This window comes from Eucyclogobius newberryi, unplaced genomic scaffold, assembly GCF_026437365.1.
Source record: "Eucyclogobius newberryi isolate DKJ021-1_F unplaced genomic scaffold, fEucNew1.0.hap1 SCAF_7, whole genome shotgun sequence".
NCBI lineage: Eukaryota > Metazoa > Chordata > Actinopteri > Gobiiformes > Gobiidae > Eucyclogobius > Eucyclogobius newberryi.
In genome coordinates, this window is record NW_027316389.1 from 33,156,588 (window position 1) to 33,173,615 (window position 17,028).

At 43.2% G+C, this 17,028-nt stretch overlaps 2 protein-coding genes across 2 annotated transcripts; both read left to right on the top strand.

Moving 5' to 3' along the window:
* Positions 1-608: 608 nt before the first annotated feature.
* Positions 609-6,030, top strand: chkb (choline kinase beta). Its single transcript, XM_072435523.1, has 11 exons — positions 609-1,093; positions 2,958-3,066; positions 3,144-3,257; positions 3,361-3,494; positions 3,575-3,679; positions 4,090-4,148; positions 4,248-4,335; positions 4,405-4,513; positions 5,249-5,352; positions 5,457-5,538; positions 5,622-6,030. Exons 1-11 carry the CDS (start codon positions 624-626, stop codon positions 5,676-5,678), a joined length of 1,431 nt encoding a protein of 476 aa, XP_072291624.1. The 5' UTR covers positions 609-623; the 3' UTR covers positions 5,679-6,030.
* Positions 6,031-7,174: 1,144 nt separating this feature from the next.
* Positions 7,175-16,739, top strand: LOC140349568 (kelch repeat and BTB domain-containing protein 13). The gene is made up of 8 exons (XM_072435953.1): positions 7,175-7,719; positions 8,222-8,410; positions 10,538-10,716; positions 12,976-13,327; positions 14,792-14,937; positions 15,580-15,734; positions 15,806-15,963; positions 16,409-16,739. Exons 1-8 carry the CDS (start codon positions 7,474-7,476, stop codon positions 16,589-16,591), a joined length of 1,608 nt encoding a protein of 535 aa, XP_072292054.1. The 5' UTR covers positions 7,175-7,473; the 3' UTR covers positions 16,592-16,739.
* Positions 16,740-17,028: the final 289 nt, after the last annotated feature.

A 17,028-nucleotide genomic window follows, 5' to 3' on the forward strand; every position in this document is an offset into this window, starting at 1 on the left:
CTTCTTCTTCTTCTTCTTCTTCTTCCTCTTCTTCTTCTTCTTCTTCTTCTTCTTCTTCTTCTTCTTCTTCTTCTTCTTCTTCTTCTTCTTCTTCTTCTTCTTCTTCTTTGGTGTTTTATGGGGGTTGGTATCCATATAGTGCTACATTACCACCACCTACTGTAGTTATACGTTTACAATAAACATAAACGCAGTGGTACAAGTCAGTGTTTTTTATATCGCCCAAGGGGGTCGCGCCAGAAAAAGTTTGAGAAACTTTAGGTTAATTGAACGGGTCGCATTCGATCAGGTCCGTGCTCATGAAGAAGCCCATGAGCCCAAAAAGGTGGGCGACCCCTGATATAAACAGGCCCTGCCCTTTTTAAAGGATGATTTGGCCCCTAAACTGTATTAGACAGGACATCTGAGAATGACACGTGTATTTGTGCTGCCGCCTGATCACTCGACCACGGGACTTCATTTCCCACAATGCATTTCTCCTGACGTAAAGCACTGTAATGCGCTCCTATAGGATGTTGTTTACTTCCTGTTCTTCCCTGATCCTCGTCCTGTGGCAACGTCGGCCCGTGGCTCCTGGGCCAGAGGTGAAGCTGATACGTGGAGAGAGGCCCCTGGATCCTCCCATGCGGCGCTCACGCTCTTATGTTTGTCTCTTCCGCTTAAGAAGCTTTAGCGGCGTTGAGCGCCTGTCACCACCGGGGAGAGGCTCCTACCGCCGCAGACTCACCGTCCACAGCACCGGGCCGCCGCGAGCACCTTTACTGTCCGCCAGGAAACTCACGGAACAGTCAAGCCGAAGTATGAGCAGCGGTTCAGGCGGAACGGGAAGAGGAAGCCTCGGCACCGGGTTCTTGAGCTGTGGAAAAGCGGAGAAGACACACGCGGGGAACACGCTGGATGTGGCGGTTCAGCGGCTGAGGACACCGAGCCCTCAGGTGGGTGATGACGACTCTGAAGCCGAGTCTTTTCGGGATGGAAGGACGGAGGGAGTGGACCGGGAAACCCGGGGCCGGGCGTACGCCTGGTGCAGGGACTTTCTGTCGGGCCCCTGGAAGAGCGTTCAAGAAGAGGATTTTCAGATCAGCATCGTCAGGTAAATGAGGCCTCGGCTCTGCTGTGCGGTGCTCACTGTGTGGTGCTCACTGCTGTGTGGTGCTCACTGTGTGGTGCTCACTGCTGTGCGGTGCTCACTGTGTGGTGCTCACTGCTGTGTGGTGCTCACTGTGTGGTGCTCACTGTGTGGTGCTCACTGCTGTGTGGTGCTCACTGTGTGGTGCTCACTGCTGTGTGGTGCTCACTGTGTGGTGCTCACTGTGTGGTGCTCACTGTGTGGTGCTCACTGCTGTGTGGTGCTCACTGTGTGGTGCTCACTGCTGTGTGGTGCTCACTGTGTGGTGCTCACTGCTGTGTGGTGCTCACTGCTGTGTGGTGCTCACTGTGTGGTGCTCACTGCTGTGTGGTGCTCACTGTGTGGTGCTCACTGCTGTGTGGTGCTCACTGTGTGGTGCTCACTGCTGTGTGGTGCTCACTGTGTGGTGCTCACTGCTGTGTGGTGCTCACTGTGTGGTGCTCACTGCTGTGTGGTGCTCACTGCTGTGTGGTGCTCACTGCTGTGTGGTGCTCACTGCTGTGTGGTGCTCACTGCTGTGTGGTGCTCACTGTGTGGTGCTCACTGCTGTGCGGTGCTCACTGCTGTGTGGTGCTCACTGCTGTGTGGTGCTCACTGCTGTGTGGTGCTCACTGCTGTGTGGTGCTCACTGTGTGGTGCTCACTGCTGTGTGGTGCTCACTGCTGTGTGGTGCTCACTGCTGTGTGGTGCTCACTGTGTGGTGCTCACTGCTGTGTGGTGCTCACTGTGTGGTGCTCACTGCTGTGTGGTGCTCACTGCTGTGTGGTGCTCACTGCTGTGTGGTGCTCACTGTGTGGTGCTCACTGCTGTGCGGTGCTCACTGCTGTGTGGTGCTCACTGCTGTGTGGTGCTCACTGTGTGGTGCTCACTGCTGTGTGGTGCTCACTGCTGTGTGGTGCTCACTGCTGTGTGGTGCTCACTGTGTGGTGCTCACTGTGTGGTGCTCACTGTGTGGTGCTCACTGTGTGGTGCTCACTGTGCGGTGCTCACTGTGTGGTGCTCACTGCTGTGTGGTGCTCACTGTGTGGTGCTCACTGCTGTGCGGTGCTCACTGCTGTGCGGTGCTCACTGCTGTGCGGTGCTCACTGCTGTGCGGTGCTCACTGCTGTGCGGTGCTCACTGCTGTGCGGTGCTCACTGCTGTGCGGTGCTCACTGCTGTGCGGTGCTCACTGCTGTGTGGTGCTCACTGCTGTGTGGTGCTCACTGTGTGGTGCTCACTGCTGTGCGGTGCTCACTGCTGTGCGGTGCTCACTGCTGTGCGGTGCTCACTGCTGTGCGGTGCTCACTGCTGTGCGGTGCTCACTGCTGTGCGGTGCTCACTGCTGTGCGGTGCTCACTGTGCGGTGCTCACTGTGTGGTGCTCACTGCTGTGCGGTGCTCACTGTGTGGTGCTCACTGCTGTGTGGTGCTCACTGCTGTGCGGTGCTCACTGCTGTGCGGTGCTCACTGTGTGGTGCTCACTGCTGTGCGGTGCTCACTGCTGTGTGGTGCTCACTGCTGTGTGGTGCTCACTGCTGTGCGGTGCTCACTGCTGTGCGGTGCTCACTGCTGTGCGGTGCTCACTGCTGTGCGGTGCTCACTGTGTGGTGCTCACTGTGTGGTGCTCACTGCTGTGTGGTGCTCACTGTGTGGTGCTCACTGTGTGGTGCTCACTGCTGTGCGGTGCTCACTGCTGTGCGGTGCTCACTGCTGTGCGGTGCTCACTGCTGTGCGGTGCTCACTGCTGTGCGGTGCTCACTGCTGTGCGGTGCTCACTGCTGTGCGGTGCTCACTGCTGTGCGGTGCTCACTGCTGTGTGGTACTCACTCACTGCTGATGCCTTTGCAGTGGTGGGCTGAGTAACCTGCTCTACCTCTGCTCCTTACCTGACCATGTGCCTGTGGTTGGAGAAGAACCTCGGCAGGTGCTGCTCCGGGTCTATGGTGCCATCCTACAGGTCAGTCTGGGCAGATGTCCACCATGTACATGTTGTCATTGTGAATATTAAGCAATGTGAGCCATGTCTGTGTTCAGGGCGTGGATTCGTTGGTGTTGGAAAGTGTCATGTTTGCCATACTGGCAGAAAGAACCCTTGGACCAAAACTGTATGGTGTATTTCCAGAGGGACGGTTAGAGCAGTACCTCCCGGTATGAGGCTTTCTGTGTTTAGTGTGAAATAATAGTAGACATTGAGTGGGTACAATATCTTTACTATATTATTAATGTGTTAATATTCATATGTTTGTGTCAGAATACTCGAATGCGCACTGATCAACTCTCACAACCATCCATCTCCGCTGAGATCGCTACCAAAGTGGCACGTTTCCACAATATGGCCATGCCTTTCAACAAAGAGCCCAAATGGCTTTTCGGGACCATTGACAAGTAAGGAGCCACTCACATTTTGGCTTTGGAGATGAACAAAGAACGATAGTATTGTCCTAAATGTATCCTTTTGATTTTAGATACATGGATCAAGTGATGAAACTTCAGTTCAACCGAGAAGCACATGTAAAAAAGTACAATAAGCTGATGAAGTTGGACTTGCCTGGTGAACTGGAGAGGCTTCGGTGAGATTCAAAAGCAGATTTAATTTTCAAACATTTCATGAATTCATCATCATTGAATCACAACGAGCGCATTACCAGGTTGTTGCCAACTATTACCAGTAATAGGAATAAATAATAATAAGTCCTGTAGTTTACAGTCCTGCAGTATTTACAGTCTGGTGACCTTTGTCCTATTATCTCCTGATCCTTTAGTGCAAGTTCTATTGGCAACTAACTCGATAAGCACAGTTACATCTGCGTGATAGCTTATTTTATTGTTCTTATCTAATCATGTCTTCTGTTTTGCCCACTTCTAACTACCTTGATACCTATGTGGCATTAATCATTATATCTTCTAGAACCATATTGGAAAAGTAATGAATGTTGGCAAACTCTTTACTATTTTTTTTCCTTTTCTTTGTCACCAAAAGTGCTTTACTGGCTGCAACTCCCTCTCCCGTCGTGTTCTGTCACAATGATGTCCAAGAAGGTAAAGCCATTTGGTTTGGCCTCCATTCGATCCTCTTGTGTTGACAGTCACGTTTGTTATTAAGGGGTTACAATTCATAATCATCTTGTCTTGTTCCAGGTAACATTTTGGCACTTGATAATACGGTCAAATCGTCAAATGATCGCCTCATGCTGATAGACTTTGAATATAGCAGTTATAACTACAGGTATTGGCTGTTTTTAACTCGTACCCCGATACACTTATGTTCCACTGTATAATACATGACATTTTTTAGAGGGTTTGATTTTGGAAACCACTTCTGTGAATGGATGTATGATTATACATACAACCAATGGCCTTTCTACAAAGCCTCCCCAGAGAATTACCCCAGCAGAGAGCAGCAGGTGAGTTCACCCACAACAGTCTGTTCTCTTTCCTGGTTTGTCTGCTTAATCCCTTTATTCCAATGGTTCTCAAACTTCAGTAAGCCAAAGATTTAGAGAAGCACTAGATCTAAACCAGGTCTAAACCTAACTTGGGCTAAACCAGTTTAGCTGCAATAATTATCAACTAATTGTGACTAATTGACTATTAAAAATGATCATATTTTATCATAATCATTAACGAGACCATACAGACTCTAAAACACATATAAAAATACCTTTTTCATAACAGACGGTATCGTTTTTATGTGAAATATTAAGCTATTTCTTATTTCTCATCAGTAATAACATTTATTCATCAATATTCTCCATCTTCAGTCAGCCTAGTTATTTTTATTTGGTTATTAATGTATGTAAAAAGTCTCTGTACAATAAAAAAATAATGTCAGACTAGTATTATTAAAAAAAAGTCTTTAAACCGAGGCTACAGAAATGATAAACAAGAACTAACTCAAAAGAGGAGAAGGATGTGGATAAAATTGACTCCAAATGAAGCTAACAGGATTGGGAACCAGTGCCAGGGTGTTTCCCATTGGCTCTCTGCGCTCAGTAGATGTGATTGACAGCTGAGGAATCCTGGAGTTGGAATGGGTCACGTGACATGTCTGCAGTTCATTCACTCAGTCATTCTTAGAGTTTACGCTGTCATCTGCTGGTTAAATGAAAACACTTGCACTTTCTTTTGTCCTTTTCTAGCTTCATTTCCTCAGAAGTTATTTGGCAGAACAAGAGAGACACGAAGATGACATGAAGATGGACCAGACTCGGGTGGAAGAGGACATGATTATTGAGGCTAACAGGTCATTTCTGTGAATTTTGCGTAAAGCACATTATTATGAAACAGTCCTGTTATGGCAGGTTATAGAATGAATGCAGTTGTTAACAGTTGTGTTTGGATGTGCAGATACGCTTTAGCGTCTCACTTCCTGTGGGGACTCTGGTCAATCATTCAGGCCAAAATATCAAAGATTGAATTCGGATACATGGTAAGAATATATCCATGTAAAAATAATTGTATTTTCACGCTTAATTCAACTGATAAACTAGATTTAACTTTATTATTTACCAGGACTATGCCCAGTGCCGTTTTGACGCCTATTTCAAACAGAAGAAGATCTTTGCCTGAAGCCTACTCCCAGTGTCTGGTTTGTACTGCAGTTCTGTGAAGGATTCAGAGCTCAGCATCGTAGTGAAAGAGATGATCCTCTGAGCACAGCACGCCTCAATCAGGTTTACCAATGAACTCGGCAACAGCCATTTAGCGAAGTATAATCTCAGCCCTGAACAGCTGAATGAATGTGCATGTAACTAGAGGTCTTCATGAAGTCTTTTATGTATTACTCTTAACATTTCTATTCATTTTAGTTGAGTAACTGGTTCATTCAGTGGTCCAATTAATTGTCTTGCCTCAGTTACTCCACTGCTGAACAATAATATAAAACCACTGTTTACGCTTGCACGAGTTCCCTCCTGGAAGTAGTAGTTTGTCCTTCTACCTCACTACTTCTGATGTCTTCTGACGCCCATGAACACAGAGTCATAAAAGGGCTACTTGTGTTTAGTATTCTGTAAAGCAGGGGTGTCCAAACTTTTTTCACAGAGGGCCGCATTTTGAAACATAAGGAGCTGAGGGCCACAGACAACAACGAAGTGAACCATTTGACATTTTGATTTTGATGTAGTTTCGATTTCTCCACACCGTTTAATAAGACTGGAACATTAATATTAGGTTGGTGTAAATATCAAAATGTTTGAATATTTCCAATTTTACAGTAAAAAATAACTTCCTTTTGTTGTTTGGATCAAGCCTGAGGGCCACATTTGGGCCCGGGCCATAGTTTGGACACTGCTGTTGTAAATGAAGCTGCTACGAATAAGTTATGAAACAGTAGAAAAATTTGCTGTACAAATTCTGTGTTGCGTGTTCTTAATGTGAAAGCACTTAATACTTTTCTATGTTTTCTAAAATATGTATGTGGCCGTTTAATACCGGCTCATGTTGAGTTATAGACGTCCGCTAAGAATTATGAATGTATCCCGCACCAACTTTATTACTTTCTCCCACTTTCTCTCATCTCAATCTAACTGTAGGTAGACCTTTATACCAAAATGTGTGGTGGAGTGGTTTAGGCGGCAGCACACATGCCAGGGTCCAGGTGCAGCCGGCCGCAGTGTCGTGAGTTCAAGTCCCACCTCTGACAGTTTACTGCATGTTCTCCTACTTTAATCCCCTTTCGCCCTCAGCTGTCTGTCTACGGGCCACAAAAGCCGTTTTAAAAATAATAACAATTTTGTACTAAATCTGCAGTAGTTTGTAACATCTGATTTCAGCTTTGTTTATCCTACATTAAAAAGCTTAACCATGTTTGGATGCTGTGTTGTTTATTTGGTCCTTCTGGTGTAGGTGAAGTTAGTGTGGAGTTCCCCTAGGGCTGAGCTTCTCAAAGTGGGGGGCGCGGCTGTTTGGAGGGGCGCAGAGCCGTGCCAAGGGGGCTTGAGACGTTTGGAGAGATATGCGTACACATATCTTCAACAGATATGTGTACGCAACAGAAAAACGCAACAGAAAAACGCCCTGTGTCATCTCTAAATACGAGAGAGCAGGAGGAGTGGGTACGTGAAGAGGGCGAGGGTTTAGCTCCACCTCCAGCCAAAAATAGCAGCTCCACAGACCACAACACTGCTCAGAAATGGAAGGACGCGACGGAATCAAGGCAGAACGGGGATCATTTCACTGAATACATTAGATTGTGGGGTGCTATGTAGCTATTTCTTTGCAGGCAGATGTTGTTAATCCTCTGTATTCAGAATAGAGACCTTTTATAGTCAAATAGAACTAGCTTACGGGGCAATGCATACACTTGATAAGATCATTTAGCTGCTGTAAATCACTTATACATTTTAAATCCACATTCATTAAGATGAAGACTGCTGGATATTGTTTAAACATAATTCTAAATTGTATAATTTTGTTAAGACATATTGTCATAAGAATCTGGGAGCTTTCAGCCGCGTTGACTGATTGTAAAGTATCTACTGAGACAGGAAAAGCTCTACATGGTCACGCTGACTCTGAGGAGTGGAGGACCAATGAGGAGCTACGCACATATCTCCATGGAGACGGGTGTGAAGCCACGACTGTCCAGACCAGCACACACGTGTTCACTGTGAGTACATCCATAATCAGTGTTAATGCTGTGAGGGAGACCCCATATTAAAGGGGACATGTTCTGCCAAGTCGTCTTTAATGAGCTTTTTAAGTGTTTCCTGGTTAGTTTCTGGAGCTCGCTGGTGGTGTAATGATTGAAGGCATTGAACCCTGACACCTTTTGGCGTTGTGACTTTGCCTCCCGGCTTCAACCGTTTGCTGAATGTTTCTAACTGTTCTCTCCTTTTCACACTTCAGCTGTCCTATCCAATAAAGCCTTTAGGACAAACATCTTTAAGTCCCCTGTTCTAGAGATCGACGAACTTAAATTCATTGACATGAACCTTAAAATAAAACCTTAATAAAAAATGGCCAAGTTGTAAAAAGACTCCATCAAATACCATTCATAATAAAACCATGCTGGTAATGTGTATGTAATTTGTCAAATTTGTGGTAAAAATAATATTGATTCCACCTGAACAAACGACTGTGAATATTCCATGTGATGATCCTTTCCTCAGGTGGACCTCCACAGAATGGCAGCTTGCAGCGAGTACTTCCGAGCCTTGTCCCAGTCCAGAATGAGAGAAACTACAGAGAAAGTCGTCTGTTTGGAGCATGTGCCATCCTCTATTTTCCACAATCTTTTAGAGTTTTCATTTTACAGAAAGTTTGCAGTCCCACCAGAGGAGCTGGCTGCACACATACAGGTACAAGCCTATGTTAAAGGTGCACTGTGTAGGCTCACTTTTCTATAGGGCTTTGCCATCTGCTCTCCACGCAGATGCAGATGTGGAATGTTCCACGGTATGACATTAAACTTCTCTGTCTCCATGGAGACAATGTGGTGACACCACCACCAGTCCAAGTTACATGTCAGATCTAAGAAGTTTTGTCTTTTTTGGTATTTTCATTGTAGTTCTTTTAGCATTAAAACACCTTTAAATTGCTCTCTGTATCAAATCTAATCTGTCATGTTTTCTATGTTACATAATGAGTGTATGTTTTCATAATCATGCATGAAAGTAGTTTAATTTAAAAGTTTAATATGTAGTAGTAGCACATGTTTAACATTACTATTATGACTGGCATAATCTCCAGCGTGTGGAAAGCTGCACACGTCATTCCAGAGCACAAAGATGAGGAAGCAAGCAACCAGAGCAATTACCAACCAATTTCAGAGCTCTCCAGTCCAGTGAACCTTTTACAGAAGCTTCTAAGCACTCAGGTTTGGAAGTTCTTAACTGTATTTTACGGCTAAGAACCACTGCAGCTTGTAAACTGCTTAACCGTATTGTTTGTGCTTGGGATAAAAGCGATTGACACTGTTGATCACACCTTGCTGTTGAATATTCAGTCTACATGTTTTGACAGCAATGCATAGAGTATGACCCACAATTACATCACTGACAGAAGTATCAGATGGGCACAAGTCTTAAAATGACAAGGATCAATTCTTGGTCCTATTCTTTTGACTATATTTATTAGTGACTTTGCTTCCTTAATGGAGAACTCTGCTGGTCATTTTTATGCAGATGACACACTCTATGTCTTTTGCCTTATCCAATTTGAAGAGAGATTCTCTTGCTCTGCAGAACTGCCTAATTACTTAATCCTGAGGATTGGACACTTCCCACAATTGTTGGTTTATAAATTGATAAGGTCCAGAGTTCAAAATACCTAATAACTTTAAAACTGAAACTGAATCCAGGACTCCTCTACAGACATAGGTCTCTCACATCTGAGAACAGAAAGAAAATTATTCAGGCAACATTTGTATCTGTTTTGGCTCATTGAGACACCATTATGTATGTTTATATTTATGACTGAACAAGTTTTAAAGTCACTGGATGCACATGCTTTTAGACTTCTCACAGGCGACAGCGACCGCACACGCCACTGTGTTTTGTACCAAAGGAAGGTCATCGCTCTCAAAGACGTGAACAATATTGTTTTGTTTTTATTTAGAAAGCCATTTTTGGTTGAGTGCTTAAAACTATGGGCCATACAGATTTTACAGAACCACTTTTTAATTGTATTTCTTTAAATTCCTTAGTTAGCTGGAGTTTTCACAGCTGAAGATACAGTTGACTACACTACATCCCCTTATACACACCTCCATTAATCAATGCACTTTAATCTGAAACTACAGCCCGATCAGAACATTTTTATAATAAAAAAAAACATGTAACTTTGCCCCTTAATGCCTAAATATTCAAATCAACCCAGAATATACAGAATTTGTCATCTGCAACAAGTACTCCGGGATCGAATTCGAAATGGAATTTCTCTTATCAAGAAATGAAGTAAAACAATAGAACAGAGTTATCTTTGTTCAACTCTGTACATCAGATTTAGGCCCTCGTGAATCCACTCTCGTGCAGAACCTCTGTCCCTGCTCTCATTGGTCCAAACAATCCATCCACGTTCATTTTATAGATTACAGGTCGAGTAGATGGTCACATGACGTATGCTTCAATAGATAAATGTACATTTCTTACAGGCAGAAAGGCAAATGGCAACAGTACCAGAAAGCAAATAAGGCAAAAAGGCCACAGAGAAAAGGACAGTTGGTCACATTTGCATCAAGTTCACTCCCTTTGCTGTTCTTCTGAAACGAAGCCCTAGTGTAAAGACCAATACTCACAGCACAGACATGTCATTATTAGTCATATGCTAACGGGAGGATCCAGGGTTGAACACAACAAACTAGTAATCTAAGAACATACAAATGCTCTAAACATTCCACATGAGGCAAATCTAAAATAGTATCCCTCTTATTTCAAATCACATCTACAAACAACACAACAAGCCTGAAACGATGTGTATCTTTAAAGGTTTGCAGCTATCTTGTGGCCGAGGCGTTCCTGTCCAAGTGCCTGTCCGAGCTGGAACTGAAGCCACACAACTGTGCGTCGTACCTGAGCCTGGAGCGGGAGCTCTGCTGTCCCGAGCTGAGGCGAGCCGTCTTCACCTACCTGAGGAACAACATGCTGGAGCTGCCACACCTCGTCAGGTGCACTAACTATTATCGATCCATAATGGTCTTTCTTTTTGCAGATACTTTTCTAAATGTTTAACAGCGCCTAAAATGTCTAAAGGTCAAATGTATTTATTTGACCTTTGTCCTGCACAAGTTCAATAACTGTTGTATGGAGCATTTAAAGCAAGAATTTTGAACCCAGAAATAGATCGTATATAAATGTCATAGAAATGTCATAGAAAATGTCTAGCTCAGCCTGAATGAAAAGCCAGTGCAAAAAATGAGTTTGAAGCCCAGATTTGAAGCGGCAGCTCTTATGTTCAGAGGAAGAGAGTTCCATCAGGACCAGCCACAGAAAGAGCTCTGTCACCTCCAGTCTTCAATCCAAACCTGGGGCCGTCCAAGAGCATTTCTGAAAGGTATGAAGCATTAGATTGTGCAGAGAACCAGCCGTAACATCTGAACTCTAAAAACTGCAGGTGGAGCGAGGACGGCAGGGACTGGTCAAGGGCAAAGTACAGTGAGTGGTATTAGTCCAGGCCAGATGTTACTGTGCACTACTGTTTCCATTTAGTTCTGAGGTAAATAAGACTTGACTTTGCCTAAAGGTCTAAGTTGGAAAAAGCCAATTTTCAGAGAATTGAGCCTTGGGCCACTAGTAAGAGGTGCTTTTTTAATGGAACGAGCCACGCTTGACTGGAAAATACCTGATACATATGATACATGACTGGAACCATTTAGCGCTGTGCCTTTAATGCCAGCACAGGACTCAGTTTAAATAGTTAATAAAGCCAAGGATGAAACGTTTTGTTTAAAAGTGCACTTGGTAATCTTTAATTGCTTATAATGTCAATGTTATTTATTTTCTGGAATGTTCTACAGTTTTGCAATAGACGCACTAATCTAGCTTGCATTTACTTAATTGCGTGTTTTAAGTGTTAGATACTTTTGAAAACCCACAGGAACGCCACTAGTCTGCACAGATCTGACCTGTGGCTTAGTCTGGTTGTGGCTCCTTCTTGTTTCCATCGAGATTGATACATTTAATGCCATACTATGGAACATTCCAGGCAAAGCAATAATACGGCGGTTCGGATCCCGCTTTCTCCTGGTAGAGCGGTCAGATCCACTTGATTTTCTTGTCAATGACAGCACTCTGTCCGGGCCCTGAGGCCCCGGGGCCCATATTTCACGGCTGGGATGAGGTTTTAATGTTGGTGCTGTGCCTCACACATCAGAGGACACTGAACACGAGTGGTTTTAGAGATACTTTTGAAAACCTTTCCAGCTTCATTCAAGTCAACACGTCTGGATCGCAGGTCTTCTGAAAGGTCTTAAGTGCGAGGTACAAAAAAATAAAAAGTTGGATTGGAGGTGGTTCAGCTTTAACCAACGCATCAATCTCATCACAGAGAGGGTTCCAGGTTGATGAGGGGAGGGGTTTTCCATCCTGCAATGTGACTGTTGTGCTCAATAAACACATTGAAAACATATCATGTTTGTGTAGTATCACGTAGTGGTTTTTCTATTGTTACGACTTAGATGAAGATCAGAATACATTTTATGACCAATTCATCATGTAATCCCAAAGGATTCACGTACTTTATCTTGTAACTGTAGTAATGAGAAAACAAATGTTCTTAATTTCTCATAATAAAGCAGCAGAGCTTGCATCTCCACAAACCTGACTCGTACTTAGCCTGGAGCAGCCTCTATTCCTCTTGTGTGAAAGAATGGCATAAACGTATCTATCGCCACAGAGAAAGAGTCACATTCTGCCGCTTTAACCTCAGAGAGAGTGACATCACAAAAGGAACATAATCTTATATTTCTGATTGAGCAGCATAAATCCAGTGTATCGCTTTTCTCACACTACTACTACTACTAATGCAAACCATTCCAATTGAAGAGTTCTCCAAATGGCATCAGCAAAGAGGACACACAGAGGAACTGTACATACTTGCATCGTTTTTTTCTGACTGGGCTTCATGCATCTAATGTTTAAAAATGTAACTCGGCTATTTCTTTACAATAAAAACAAGTGAATTAAAATCTGCAGCGTGTTACGGTTAAGAGGCAGTCAGTGGAGCATTTTCTTTAAAAGGCCATTTTAGATCAATATTTCAGTTTCATGTACTTGACCAAACAATACACAAATGAAAAAAGAATAAGTTTAATAATTGGCAATACTTTAAAATAAGCATAATATGTCTTCTTTGATCCTTAAATGTTTTACCCTTACATATGCTAACAAAATAGAATGATCCCTCCTCTCTTAATTGCCTGGTGTAGGAGCCTAAACGACGAGGACAAAGAAGAACTGCTCCACCTGAGGACTGATGGGGACCTCCGCCTGTGCTGCCTCCGAAAGGAAAACCTGACCACATGGACCGACCCTCAGACGGAGCAGGCCCGACACGTCTTTCACCTGGAGGGGCCCGAGCAGGCGGGAGTGTGGCGGCGGCTGACGGAGCTGCCCTTCAGAGCCGACAAGTGGTGCTTCACTACGGTGGTCCTACACAACTACCTGTACATCGTGGGAGGGTCCCGACAGCGCGCCAAGAGAGGCTGGGACTTCAAGATGTCCTCTTTCAGATACAACCCGTTCACTGACACATGGGTCGCCACGGCGCCTCTGATGAAGGTACAAGGTGTTGTGTGAAGGAGACGTTTGTGTAATGGGCTGTTCCCTGTAATGGATGAAAATGTTATGGTGATTATCCAGAAGTGCTCTTTTTTCAGGTTCTAAGGGTTGAACATAAACAGATCAGCATTTTACATTTGTTGTAAACTGCAATATTGAGATGAAATAGCTTCGGATAAAGAACTGAGACCACTCACTTCCTGTTGAAAACTGCAGAACTCTTGAGCCTGTCACTGTACTATATTGTACTATGATTACTATATTGTACTATGATTACTATATTGTACTACGATTACTATATTGTACTACGATTACTATATTGTACTACGATTACTATATTGTACTACGATTACTATATTGTACTACGATTACTATATTGTACTACGATTACTATGTTGACTCATCGTTCTGTAAATGAGAGAAGGGCCATAACTTCTTAGTGGTCAGTAGTGAGTGTGTTTACCTTCTCTTTGCACTAGTTGTTAAATCTTTGCAGTAGAATAAGATTTGAGCTGTAGAAGGTCAAATAAGCAACTTTCAGTACTCATATTTCATACACATCTAGGTGCATAAATGTTTCATTGTGCTATTTATGGAACTCTGCTCATGATTTTAACGGTATTGTACATTCAGAAAAGGGTTTACCAGGATTGACAAGATTTAGAGCTCTCTGTTTTTATTTTTTGAAAAGTGTCTAGTGAGAAGAACTGAAAAGAGCAAGCCTCAGTTACAGGACATGTGACATGTACGTGCCCTGCAGCCATCTTGGTTTTGTCAGTCATTCATTCATTTATTAATCTTCTACCGCTTTTTCCCGTTAGAGGTCGTGGGTGACTGGAGCCTATCCCACTTTGGGCCTTAGGCAGGGCACAGCTCGTCACATTAACACACAGACGCACCGACAACCATTCACCCCGTGTGTTAAATTACTGCACTAAATATGAATTACATTTTTGTGTGATTCTGACCTTTTAGTGCTTACATTGGTGAACGTCTTTGCCAGTTGTTTGTCTGTGTAAACTCATGGTAAAGTCGCTCAAAAGCCTCGATATCCGCTCTCACTGGGACGTTTGACACCGACACCTCTCGGGCAATAATCGTGAACCAATTTTTAAAGTAAGAGTAAAGAAACAATACATCTCCAACAAGCCACAATTAAATTTGATAGGTGACGTACGTTGGCATGAACAGATACAGGATCAACTCAAAACAAAAATGCAACCTCCAAAGCCAAATACAAACTAACGATGGGGAAACATCGTTGCTCATTAAAGATAGTATATCTCCTTTAAAGTGCAAACATCTTCCCCAGGCTCGAGGTGGTTTCCCTCATTAGTTCCGGAGCGAATCAAAACTATTAGGACTGCGTACATTATAGTTAAATACCATGGATAAAGTGTGTGAAAGGAGCTGCAGTGGCTTGAATATTGCATGACCCGGGGCCGGTTCTTTGTTGTTTCTCAGTGCAGGAGACACTTCAGCGCCGTGGCCTGCTCCGGCTGCATTTACGCTGTGGGAGGCTGGTACTTGTACTCGCTGGTGACCCCTGACTCCAGCACGGCCCTGTACACAGCTGTGGAGCGCTATGACCCCTGGGACGACTCGTGGAGGTGAGTCCGTGTGAACAGGGCTTAAAGCACATTATTATCAGTGGTGGGAAGTAACATAGTGCAAAAGTACAATGTGTACAGTTTTTAGCTAGCTGTACTTTCTACTCCACTAGGTATTTGAACTGGACTGAAAGGTAGATAGTGCTTTTTGTATGGTTTGAGGAGTTACTTTTGGCACGTTCATAGATATCCATCAAAATATACTCTTTTAAGTATTTACCTTTGAAATATTGTAGACAAAAACAAATATCACAAATGATTATTCAGCAGCAGGTTACATCTGGTGAACACATTGTTTAGATTGTAATTCATCAAGACAGTGTTAAATGTATTTAGTTACAGACTGTACAATGTATTTTGTCACGTACTGTGTCGAGTACTGTTGTCTGAATACTTACAATACTTTTACATTGCGTTCCTTTATATTATATTGTAAAATCATGACATAAATCACACTTGTACACACCACAGGAGCAGCGTTTTCTATTTTACGTACAAATTCTGTGAAGTTTGAAGCCTATATTTTATTTTAGGAAAGAAACTATTCTAAATGCCATCAAATAAAAGAGTAACTGTACCAGATTATGTATTTGTACACTTTTATTTTACATTTTTGCTCTAAACTTCCGCTGTCCTCTGCAGGTTTGTCTCGTCTCTGCCGCTCACTGACTTCCAGTTCACAGTGTCTCTCTCTCACGACATGCCTCTGGCTGCCAGTCGAGGACACTGCTTCTATGTTCTGGGGAACATTCAGAGAACTGGAGAGAAGCTGCTCCTTCAGTACGACACCAGACAAGGTCTCTGCACATCCAGAGCATTTATTACATTACGTTGAAAGTGCTTTAGGTTTATTGCTGTTGTTGATCAGACGCCTGGTGTGAAATACTCCCCACACTGACCAGAGCAGACGCTGACCTGCCCTCACTCTACTTCCTGGGTGCTGCAGAGAAGCTGTTTGTGATTGGGGGAAACAACTCCCATAATGTGGTGACATCATTTTGCCTGCGGTCAAAGAAGTGGGAACAGGTATGACCAATTTATACAACCATGTCAAAAGTCAACTATGGGTTAGTTAATGATCATAATGCAGTTATATTTAGTAATTAAAGGGGACATAATATTACGCTAGATCATTCCGCTGCTTGTTACAGTGAAATATCTCCATGAAGAGGCGGGGCTTATCAGTTCAGCAGTTTTGAACAGGATGTCATTGGATCGGTTTATATTTCTAAGCCGTTTTAGATCAAAATTGCAGTTTACGATGAACAAAATGTAAAATGATCTGCTTATGATACAGTTCAATACTAAGTACCTGAAAAGAAACATAATACCATAATACCTTTAGAATACCACTGGAATTGCACTGCAATACAGCCAAATAATACATTTTAGGCCCACCGTTGTAAGAAATCTATGATTTTAGTGAGACACTTTTTATATTACATGCTGACAATATATTTGTTCTGTTCAGGTGCAGTTGACCCGCAAAGTGGCTTTTGCCGGACAAGGGACAGTGTCTGGTGACTGCATCTTCCTCCCAAGTATGGAGTACAATGCAGTTCTAAAGCTGGACGCCCAAACCTGGTCTGTACATGCGCTCCCTCAACTACCAATACCTACTCTTTATGAATCAGCCTTCCATTTGTCCTTTTAAGATTGTCAATAAAGATGCCCAGACACTAATCTAGACTAGATACTCATTTAGGTATCGATATGAAGGAAATACAGATAATGGGAACATTTGAACATTTTTGGAAGAGTCTTAGAATGATCTATATGTAAACTAGCAGTGTTGCGAAGTAACTAAGTATATGTTGTAAAAATACGTATCAGAAGAATACGTTTTTTTGGTTCAGTTACTCTTTCTTAAAATCAATGTTAGTACTTGATTACAAAAGTTTGGATTCTTTTTTTTTTTTAAAGGAGACCTGGTTCTTATGATGTGTGTGATATCAGGCTCCAATCAATGATGAATAAATACATAACAAACAGTGCAACAAACATAAATATGTTTGATCTTATGTCATGTTTCTACACTATAATATAATGCAACTTAAAGTGAAAACCGTCTAAGTATTAGGAATACAGTAC

Bases quoted from the DNA above. Each gene is read 5' to 3' on its own strand.
- chkb (XM_072435523.1), top strand. From the start codon at position 624: ATGCGGCGCTCACGCTCTTATGTTTGTCTCTTCCGCTTAAGAAGCTTT. The intron at 3,680-4,089 runs GTGAGATTCAAA...TGTCACCAAAAG, and splicing joins GGTGAACTGGAGAGGCTTCG to TGCTTTACTGGCTGCAACTC. The intron at 4,514-5,248 runs GTGAGTTCACCC...GTCCTTTTCTAG, and splicing joins ACCCCAGCAGAGAGCAGCAG to CTTCATTTCCTCAGAAGTTA.
- LOC140349568 (XM_072435953.1), top strand. From the start codon at position 7,474: ATGAAGACTGCTGGATATTGTTTAAACATAATTCTAAATTGTATAATT. The intron at 13,328-14,791 runs GTACAAGGTGTT...GTTGTTTCTCAG, and splicing joins CCACGGCGCCTCTGATGAAG to TGCAGGAGACACTTCAGCGC. The intron at 14,938-15,579 runs GTGAGTCCGTGT...TGTCCTCTGCAG, and splicing joins CCCTGGGACGACTCGTGGAG to GTTTGTCTCGTCTCTGCCGC.